The 11,655-nt window shown below is 43.4% G+C and overlaps 1 protein-coding gene across 1 annotated transcript in view; it reads right to left on the reverse strand.

The window, feature by feature from the left end:
- cnksr2a (connector enhancer of kinase suppressor of Ras 2a) overlaps positions 1 to 5,262 on the reverse strand; it is a gene marked incomplete at both ends in the record, with an annotated part of 80,283 nt that extends 75,021 nt beyond the window's left edge. The window contains one exon of the mRNA XM_080855392.1: positions 5,199 to 5,262. Within this exon, the coding sequence (XP_080711518.1) occupies positions 5,199 to 5,262 (64 nt within the window). The remainder of the gene's footprint in view (positions 1 to 5,198) is intronic.
- Between the last annotated feature and the right edge of the window lie 6,393 nt (positions 5,263 to 11,655).

Below are 11,655 nucleotides of genomic sequence, written 5' to 3' on the forward strand. Positions count from 1 at the left end.
AGATTGTTCTACTAGAAGAACATGTAGAAAAGAAGAACAGAGTAATCTATTCATCATCTGGTTAATGGCTACTGGTACTTGTTTGTTTGTTGTTTTTATTGTTGTTTGTTGTCATGGGACAGAGAACACAATCCTGGTGAGATGGAATCTTAATAAGTTGCTGATTTGCTTTAAGAGTCTCTTAAGGATTTACAGCTCTATATATACGCACATTAAAGTGGGTGGCCGCAATATAAATGAATGCCTGGACCCAGATCCACACCCAGGCTCCTGGAGAGAGCAGGGCACTGGACAGCCCTCTTCAATAACTGCACTGAGCACAGTAACATGACTACTGCGTCCGGGCCTCAGAGAGTGATGGGGGTGAGGAGGACACTGAGAGTTTAATCAATATTGATGAAGACAGTTCACCCTTTTTGAGCTGGAGAACGGCCGTTAGTATCTATCCGCAAAAACAATATGCACGCCCACGACACGCCAAAGCCTTCCTTGGGAACACCTCCCGTGGGCCTATCAGAGGGCAAGGAATTGTGGGTGTTGTTGAAGCTCAGCAACAACCACATGTCAAAAGCATATTCAGAAACGCTTAATTACATCAGTTAGCAGAGAGCTAAAATACCAACCCCCCCATCCCCCATCCGTGTAGACGGTAAGGTAACTATCATAATCAGGACTTGCTGTTTTACATACGCCTCCAACAGTACATTTCCAGCCATGCAAGTGGATTGCATAACACATGACTGAGTTGGACATCATACAGTGGAAGAGACCACCTCTCCTCAGTGGTACCCAATGAGGGCACGCATCAGATGTTTGTTTAGGGAGGCTACAGCTGAATCACTTCCCTGGCCTTAAATGGTAGTGCTGTCAGTCGTAAGAGTGAGAGAGAGGAAACTCCCAACGTGCGCGGAAACAAAAGTTGTTATGCGTATTTGTAATCTACTGCCCACATCAATACATACACACAAACACACACATACACACAAACACACACACACACACACACACACACACACACAGACCTACACACTTGAGTGGGACTGTACACAGCCCACAAAACCAACACCCTGACCCTCGGACTCTCGGGATTTGGACTATACATAGCCCATCCAACCACTCTCCCACACACACATCTATACATACATGGCACACACTTTGCTCTCCTGCATAAGGCATCTGAAGTACATACTTTGTACACAGCTCTTCATGAATCAACATCAGATGCCTCACACAACAAGACACACAAGTAAGAACATGCATACCCAGAAATACATTAGCGCCTTGCTTAACCACACACACCTCTCGAGGGAGTGACGCTCTGCATCTCCCCCCTGCCCCCCCCCCCCCCACCCACACACACACAAGAGCTTAACTATGCACATCTTCCTACACATATTCTATAAAAACATTCTCAGGAAACGGTACTGTGCCCAAGAGTGAACACAATGGCGATCGAGCAAACATGTCATCTACTAAGGACCTCAGCTTTAATCCCGCACATCCCAGCTAGGAAACACTGCCATCATATAGGACAATTTCCCAGTTGCATTTTTAAGCACTGACTTGTGACAGTGAGATAGAGGGAGTCGATATCATTGGATTCAGTCTGTCAATTTCTCCGATGTGCACTCCACGGTAATGAAGCAACTGGGAGCTCTGAAGAAGCACAGGCATGCAAACAATCCATTCTGCGCATCGCCTCATTCTCTCTCTCTCTCTCTCTCTCTCTCTCTCTCTCGCTCCCTCTCTCTCTCTCACTCTCTCTCACACACACACACACACACACACACACACACACACACACACACACACACACACACACACACACACACACACACACACACACACACACACACACACACACACACACACACACACACACACACACACACACACACACACACACACACACACACACACACACACACACACACACACACACACACACACACACACACAAACACCACTGCACATTCTCCTGGGCTTCAGCACTGCTGTCGACAACACTGTTTACCCCAAACAACAGCGACTCATCTGCACTCCTCTGTCTCTCTCTCTTTTTTTTCTCTATCAGTCCTCTTCTCTTCCTTTTTTTGAATTTCTTTTCACCTCTCCACTCCTGTTTCTAGACCTTTACAGTGGCAGGTCCTACATCATTCAAACAGGGGGAGGATGCAGCTGATTGGGTCAAAGCCTCCATTAAAAATGTTATTCTTGCCCCAGGGCAGGTACAGAGGGTAGGACTCAGGGCAGATCCTGGAAAGGAGCCAGGCCTGATTTGGCACAGATCTGCTAGATTTGTGTCAGGTCAAGGCTGGATGCTCTTCCATGACAGCTGCTACCGGGATGGAATAGGGATTCCCAGTAAGTTTGTCTTGCTTCAGGTATGGGGCTGACCAGAAACAATTTGGACCTGGTTGGTCCAGGAGACTGCATGAATGACTAGTCGCTGATAAGGGATTGGGTGGTGTCCTCCTAATGTCCAGGGCAACAGGGTGGGCAAAGCTTGTGGAGGAAGCAACTACCTGGGATCCTCTCCTTGCCTCTCCTCACGCCACTGAACCCTCCTCTCTCAATTGCTCTTCTCTCCTCGCTTCCCACATCTCCAACTCCTTTTATGTGTTCTCCTCTTCTCTCCCCCTTTCTATTCCTCTCTCTTCTCTACTATTCATCCAACCTTCCTCCCTCTCCTTTCCTATATCCACTTCTATTCTCCTCCTACGTTGTGCTCTCCTCCCTCTCCTTCTCCCTGTTTAATCTGGGGTCTCTCTCTCTCTCTCTCCCTGTGGATCAGAGGCGTCTTAGCCAGTGTTGGGACTGAGCATACATCCTCCGTCCGTTAGTTCAGCGCAGAGGAACAAAAGGCCGCCTTTAATGCCCTCAGTCAGTGCCGGGGCGGCACACTAAGCCCTCTGTCCATCTAAAGGAGGGAGCCTCATTTTATCTCTGTATCTCGCATGCTTTTCCTTGCCTGTCTCTTTCTCTTTCTCTCTCTCTCTTTCTCTCTCTCTCTCTCTCTCTCTCTCTCTCTCTCTCTCTCTCTCTCTCTCCCACCCTACACACAGCTTTGCTCTCAATTAATCTCGTTTCACTCATTTCCGCCACATTTCGAGCGTCAAACCGCCGCCCCCTCTTCTCATTCCGAAGTATATCCCTGCACTACTCAGGACGCCTCCTTGATGTCGGTTCCTGCTGTTTGACGTCACAGCTGAGGTAAACTGAGTCACCCCGATCTGACTAGAACAACCTTATCCAACCTAGAAAGAGAGCCTCAGAGGTTTAAGAACTGTGACTCACTCGCACAGTGATTGTTGTTCTCCATCACTGGTTATGTGGTTCGTATGTGCACAAAAGTTAATCAACAGAGTTTCACAGCTCCTTAAATAGCATTTGACTATATGGCAAAATGAGGTTTCTGTCAGACTTTGTCCAGAGTATGATGTAGACCTACAGTAAACCTAAACCAAAAATACGCAGAGTATGGTAACAGTGCAGCAATTTACATGTCTATGCTGATTTTACCTATAGATAACGGGAAGCAAAAAAAACAAGTTAATTACATTACATATACATTTCACAATAGTCTAATGATGTTTAATGCATTATGCAACGTAAACAGGGCCATAATAAGTCAGGAGGGACACGCCTCAGGATTTAAGATGCGTTATGGCGTGATGAAAAAAAGGATTACACTAAAACATGAATTTGATCCCGTAGCCTCATGCCTGAGTCATGAGTACAACACCAACATGCAAGTCCATACCACACACACACACACACACACACACACACACACACACACACACACACACACACACACACTACACACACACACACACACACACACACCCACGCACACACCCACACAAGCTGGTTGTTCCATAGGATAGAGCGATGCAGCAGCCGGTTCACGCCTTCTGTGCAGAACTTTGCCTCAGCCTCTCAGCTGTTCAGTTCAGACAGCCAGAGGGTGGCAGCTCACAGCACACCAAGGGGTGATGCATGCATACATAGACACACATAGATCCTCTTGTCTCCATCTCTCTCTCTCTCACACACACACTCACACACACAGAGCCTGGGACCTGAGATTAAGACCTCTTGAGAACTTCAAAGGAACAGAATGACTGATGCCCATAATGTATAATACATTTCTATACTTCATAGAAAAAATTGACAACCTTCATTTGAAGGAAGTATTTTAGATAATCGTGTTATATTCTTGGTGAAAATAAACCTTTTCATACGTAAGAGCTGCGTCCTAAATCAGGCATTATATGACAATATGCAATTTAATGCAGTGGAAATATTCATAGTAGGCCATTTGTCTTTGGCTTTTGCATTTTTACCCACGAAAGCTATCATAGAAATCCACAAACTACTCTATTGAGCACTAAAACTTGTAACCCGTTATTTAAATGGAAAAGAGATGTAGGCTATTTATTTTAATATACAACGCTTTCGACTAATCATGCTAAACTAGGCGGTCTGCATCACGACATGAGATTTAAAAACGTTCAGTAATGGTAGGTAATACAGAGGCAATATTTTGCACCATAAAATGATGCATGTTCATTTTTAAAGATGCGATTGCCGGGTCTCTAAACAAACCACCCACGCGCAAGAGGTGCCACTGCTGTCACCGCGTGGAGAAGAATCATTATCAACACCATATTGCCAAGCACCTGCATGCGATCAGGCTGTCCTAAAGACACACGTAAACACGTACAAATATTGGCCCACAATAGCTTTCCAACCCATGTAATTTTGTGGTTGCTGTAAGCTATTGCTGACTTATGTGCAACTACTTGTGGAACGCTCCAATACAACATGCAAAATACCATCCTTAATGTGAACTATTTCTGATGGAAATGACCAATTCAGTCCAATTCAATTAATGATCCAATTAAAAATGAAAATGTACGAGAAAGCCGGATCCATTTCTTCGCATGTTCCGAAAATCACACCAGTTAAATCAACCATCTGGAAACGCAACCAGATACAGTGACAGTTTTCTGTATGGATATTTTGTAGCGTCTTACTCCAGCTGCCACAGACAATAGCATGATGGGAAAACACTTGGTAGGCTGTTGGTAGGCTACATTGTAATTGACTACAGGGGGATTCCCAAACAATCTAGGAACATCTGATACCTCAGATGATGGATAGATGAAAACAAAAAAATAGTTTTAACCTACCTTTCATCCAGTCAACCACTTGACTTGGGCTCCATTTGCTAACAGGTTCCATGACAAGGGCCATCTGTAAAGTTTCGGCAGTTACTTGTGTTACACACGGGAGGTAAAATATTCGTTTTGTACCTAAATCCTCTTTTGATTCGGTGCGGATAAACCTCTGTCCGTCACACACCGCGAGGGAAGAGAATCCCCTTTTAACGTTCACGCTAGAACCCACACGCAGCAAGACGATGCGATTTCATAGTGTTCGCAGAGATCGCATAGAACCGGGTGGGTGGTGGAATTCAATTCATTTAGTCCATGCTGATCTTATATGCGCGGCGTACCTAAAGAACTCAACCGTCTCTCATGACCGCTTCCTTAAGAAAGGCGCCGTGTGAACAGCACAATGCAAAAGCAGTTTTAATTTCCTCCTATCACGAGATAAAGTGATGAGGAGGCAAACTCACACGCAGATTCTCGCGCTCTCATTGCTGAACCCTTTCATTTGACATAAGTCCGCGGAGAGCCTGGAGACCAATTTCATCACTGAAAATTCTCTCTCTCTCCCTCTGCCACTCTCTTTCCCTCTCCCACTCTCTCTCTCTCGCATCCACTCTGGCATTATTCTCTATAGTGCCATTGGAAACACCAGAACGCCTACTAGTGGGGCCGCCCGGTATTACACATGTTGAAGCCTGCTCTACCGCTTTCTAGTGTCACCCCGCTGGAATGGAAGTTACATTGTGGCACAGACATAAATGGGGTAAAGTAGAAAAAAGGAGATTAAAAGGACCGGGGCGACTGCGGGTGGGTGGTGCTACAAGGTAAATTTGACTCAGATCATGAGTATTTCCCACGGGGATAACGGCAGCAGCGACAATCTCCCCGTCCTGTTTAATGAAGGCACAGTTATATTTGTCACTTGAAAATGAGAGCTGCTGGCTGGCTGAATCAGTGCTCACGCATATAGGCACTAAAATGTGGGTGAGTTCAAGCTAGCGTTTGTCTGGCTAAGTATTTTTAGCCTCAATAAAAAGTGAAGCGCTAAATGGGGCTTTCAAACACATAGCCAACACAAACACACACACACACACACACACACACACACACACACACACACACACACACACACACACACACACACACACACACACACACACACACACACTGGCAGCCTGGAACCAAATATGCATCTCTGAATAGATCAATCAAGAGCATAATACACACACATCAAAAGCAGCTCCTGTAAATATCTGTCTGCTTGTACAGAAGGGCCTCTTCCCCAACAGATAATGTGAGGATCTTTAGTCTCATCTAGCAGGGGCTGCTGCATCCAAACAACCACGACCACAGAGAGAGCAGGTGTCTGGCCACAGGAGGGCATGCTGTACCACTCAGTGGAACATCTCTTCCACATGCCTGTGGTCCTGAAGCCACTTAAAGCTTCCCTCTCTTCTCTCTCCCTCCTAACTCTGGTCACCATGGTGACTCTCAGCCAACTCATCCATACTTCAGACCTTGAGCAGATGGAGGCCGGCTTCGGGTGCCAGGACCACATAGACCCAGATTGGGCCTCAGTATGTCACCATTAATCATACAAGAGAAACTGGAGTGGTCCTCTCTAATGAGAAGATGCAGGATCACAGGCACTCTGCAGGCCATCCTTTATAACAGGGTGAGTGCGCCCTCTGTTGGTCATCCCTATATTTACATCTATTTGTAGTTCAGAATGGCAAGAAGAGGCATGTCAAAACATGAGTGTTGCAATGAGGTATGGATATCACTTCATTGAAGCAGATATACTTGATGTTTCCAAAAACATACATCACAAAATGTTAAATTATAATTATTTGATTAAATAATTTTATAATTACGATTCAACAATTCTAATGGCATTGTTTTCGATCTTCTAAACTTTCCAAGTTTTGTTTTGACCCTGCCTTCCCACCCACATTTGCTGATTCCAAACAGCACACTTAATTAAGTTGCACCACTAGTAACTCTGGATGCAACCCCATTTGGCCAAGCTGGAGTTGGAATAGGATTTGACAAAACTCAAACGCTGCTTTCTCAGGCAGGCTGTGATAAACAAACTTCCTTAAAGCATGATGTGGGTGTTAAAAACTGCATTGTGAACGGCTCTCATTGAAGGGAAGGCCTGCTGGGATTGGATGAAGTCTGGTATGCCACTTAATCCCTACCCCCTCAAAACAACCTTTCTTTCATAGGGCTACAAAGATGAGGGGACTGGGAGTTGGGGTAGAGAAAAGGGGGGATGGTGAGGGGACTGACAGCTGAAAGAGGGATTGAAAAAGAGAGGAGAATGAAAAGGGGACGGGATGAAGGGACGAGGGGGACATTTCCAGAGGGTGTGGCGTCCCCCCCATCCCAAACCGCATACCACAGTTTTAAATAGGGAACAGAGCATACCAAGTGCTGCAGTGCACCCCATATCTCCAATATAAAAGGACTCGGTCAATAAACCCAACTGAAATATTAAGTCTATTGGAAATGCAAAGTATGAAAGACCTGAACATGACCCGTCCATCAACATGCGGTAGTTCAACAGTATCATTGGAACTTCATTCTAAAAGATAGCACACATCTTAAAGTGTTTTCTGCAGCTGTTGAGAGAATCAGTCGTGAATAAAGTCTCCATAAATAGATTGTGTTTCACTGGCCAAAGAATCACATCTCTAAATGAATGCTCTTACATCATAGGCAAATGGCAGTCATTACTGCTAAGGTTCAAGCTAACCCTTCTGTAATTAAGTCAATCTGACTGGGCGCCCTGTGTTTCTCACATCCAATACTGCGACATATGTGCTACAATGATCCATTACTTGTACCACAAAGTTAAACAAACCCATCCAGAAAGAGCTACCGCCTGACATAAAACCCTTTAAAATGGACCCACAGACCAATCCACAGGGAACGATACTGACTGTGCTGGCCCTAATCTCATTTCAAACACACATACACACACACCAACACATACAGATGCCCACACATGTACACATGGGCACACACTCATACCCACCCCCCACCCCCCCCCCCCCCCCCTACCCCCCCGCCCTCACACACACACACATACACACATCTACTTTTACAAATCAATCTGACGCCCTATGTTCAAATCCAATACTTGGAGCAATTTATGTGGCCTGCACTAACACGTCTTTTAAAAAGCAATCGATCACAACCAACAGCCTTGAGATGGCTTACCGCAGGCTCGATGAGAGCACCGTTATTTCCACTTAATAACTGAGGGCATGTGGGCTTTTAATTATTAATAGCGCTTTAGCCACGAGGGAGTAGTGGACTTTGGAAGAAAAGAGGCACTTCCTGTCCCAACAAAAGTGGGCCAGAGAATGGAATAACCCATTAATGTAGTCTGCCATAGCAGGACTATGAGTCTGATTCATGTTTTTCTTACTACAAAGGCAGAAATGAAAGGCTTACTTGTGTGTAAAAGTACAGATGTGGTGACTACTTGCAAGGCATGGTCCAAGGCATATTTAATCATGTGTCAATAATGATGAAGGGGAATTACCTGTGCAGCATTTCAATGTCTGCTGTTCTCCTCTGTCTTCTGTTACACTAGATTCTTCTATAAAATTGAAATTAGTTGTATTGCTTTAACAGATCAAACAGAATTTGGCTAAAAAACCTCTGAAATTCAAAATATCTTTATCAGACCTCGAAACTGCACTTCGAATCCTAATGAATAGTCTCCTTTCTGTGATATTATGAATGTTTACAGCACAAATCTATACCCTCTCCTTTAACTTGTTAGTCTTTTCATAATAACATAAAAAGCAAAAAAATAAGCGAACAATGTTTGTTTGCGTCAGGGTTCCAACCCAGAAGCCCCTTTAAGACTTGGCATGGTTCCAACCCAGAGGTTACTTAGGGTACGCTTAAGTCCAGGTGGCAAAAAACCCCACCTTGGGGCGAGGGGAAGCGATGGTAGCTAACTGAAGTCTAGTGAAGTTTTGGTGACTCAAGATAAAAGAAATAAAAGAGGACTCCACAGATGTCCACTCAATACTCCAACCCGAAGGCCATATATGGCCTATTGGGAGGGCCATGGGTGATCTATGGTGACAGTTAAGGCACCACAACTGTGTAAAATGCTGCATAAACCTTTGTGATATTAGTATAGTCTTGCGGCTTGCTCAGGTTTATGATGTTGGTATTGCATGTCAGGATCCTGCTCTGTCCGTTTTGTGTTTGTCTATTTTGTCACATGCTTCTTGTGTGTGTGTTTTATGCCATGTGTCTCCCTGTGTTTATTATTTTCATGTGCTTCTTTGTTGTCGTTCTGTATTCTGCCCCCACCTGCCCTCCACCACATTCTGTTTTTTTTCCATCACCTACCACACCTGCCTCGTTAATCACTCGGTTTGTTTCCCTGATTGGTTCCTCCTGTGTCTGGGTAATTCCCCTTGTTTAGTTCACCTGTGTCTGGTTGTCTAGTTCCCCTTCAGTCTGTCGTGTGTCCCCTGTCGGTTCGTAACTTGAATGTTAGTCTTCAGTCCTGTTAAGTTACTATGGTGAGAGCCTCTGTCTTTCTGGTGCTTTTAGAATCCTGAGTTTTTGCCCGGATCTTCTGTGTTTTTGAGAATAAATCCTGAGTTTGTCTACATCTGGTCTGCGATTGGGTCTTTTTTCCAGCTGAGGCCTAACATTGCACTGGCAAAATAAACCTTATTTGCTCCACACTCTGCCGGTTTGCTGAAATTATTGAAGACTTTTTCTGAAACCAACATGAACAATGAGTTTTAATCAGGTCAGAAAACAGAGTTTTTTCATTATCTCAAACCTATAAATCTGACACAACATGATGTTTCTTATCGTTCGTTTATCAGTTCCACAGGACCCCTAATCACCACCAGTATCTTACCTGAGGTAGTAAATGATGGTCAGAGAAAGGGGAACCTCTGCATGAACCCAGACCCTACTTACACTCCAACCTCTGCATGAACCCAGACCCTCCTTACAGTCTACCCTAATACTTGATTTCAATGAGACTAGTCACACTAATTAAGTTCTCCAGCACATACATACATACATACATACATACATACATACATACATACATACATACAAGCATACATACACACATACATACTGTACATACATACATGTATATATGTTTACATACATACATACATACATACATACATACATACATACATACATACATACATACATACATTCATACATACATACATACATACATACATACATTCAAACACATACATTCATACATACACATGTGTAGATAAATGCACGTATAAATATATGCAGACATACAGTGCCCACCACAAATATTGGCACCCTTAGTGAATACGGGCAAAACAGGCTATGAAAAAATGTGTCTTTGCTGTTTATCCTCTTGGTCTTTCACTAAAAATATTCACAAAAATCTTACCAATCAATAAGTAAAATTATCAAAAAAAATAAATGTTGACATTAAATAAATATTATTCTCCAAAACAGAAAAAGACCTACCAAAGACATATTTTTTCATAGCCTGTTTTGGTCAAATTCACTAAGGGTGCCAATAATTGTGGAGGGCACTGTACATACATCCAGCCATATCACTGCCTTATCTTCAACGTCAGTATCATGTGTACTCTTTATCTCCTCACCTCTATATGGCCTATTTTATGTTTATACAACAGGTATGATGGGCATACAAACACTCTGCATAAGACTTGAAGGTCAGCTTAACAAAGAAATCGGATGGAAGAAGTGACAATTCACAGTCGTACTAGTGTAAAAGGGTTTTGTCTTATGAGACTTCAAAAGTAACAGGAGGTTGCTGATCATTGTATAGTCCATCTGTTGAGTGCTCAAATTCATACTAACCATTCATAAAATTAAATAACTTAAAATAGAAAAAATAATAATAATGTATCGTGATCTTCACTGAACTGATCATACCATCACTAAGCACTATGCAGTGCAGAGGCATAGATAACTATTGAGGTCACGTCTGAGGAAGATCAACTAGATTTTATAGCATCATAGGACAGGCAACATCTGAACCTGAAACAAAGGTTCTCAGTCACATCCCTGTATTCAAAACGCAGGTGACTATGTATGGAGTGCTGCCAGACTTTCTACCACAATGAAAGTTAATATGTAATGTCATTACAAGCTCCACGATTAAAAAGTCTGTGTCAAGGTAACCTTTATATTTGGATTTGTCTGGTATATAGTTGCCATTGACTTGTATGCTGGTCTGCCATATACAATGTACCATGTTATTGTGACATGCCTTACTAAACGTCCAAGCAGAACTATTCAACTCAGTTGTCTGATTTGTGTGTGAATTGTAATGTACTTTCAAGAAATGAGTCAAATGTTTAGTAGCCCTAAATCTCAAATCTAGTCAATTTGATAATGGTTTAATTTCCTGTTCTACTTGCTTGAGATTGTTATTCTCAAAATGTAACCATTCCAT

This window comes from Sprattus sprattus, assembly GCF_963457725.1.
Source record: "Sprattus sprattus genome assembly, chromosome: 17".
Classification (NCBI taxonomy): Eukaryota; Metazoa; Chordata; class Actinopteri; order Clupeiformes; family Clupeidae; genus Sprattus; species Sprattus sprattus.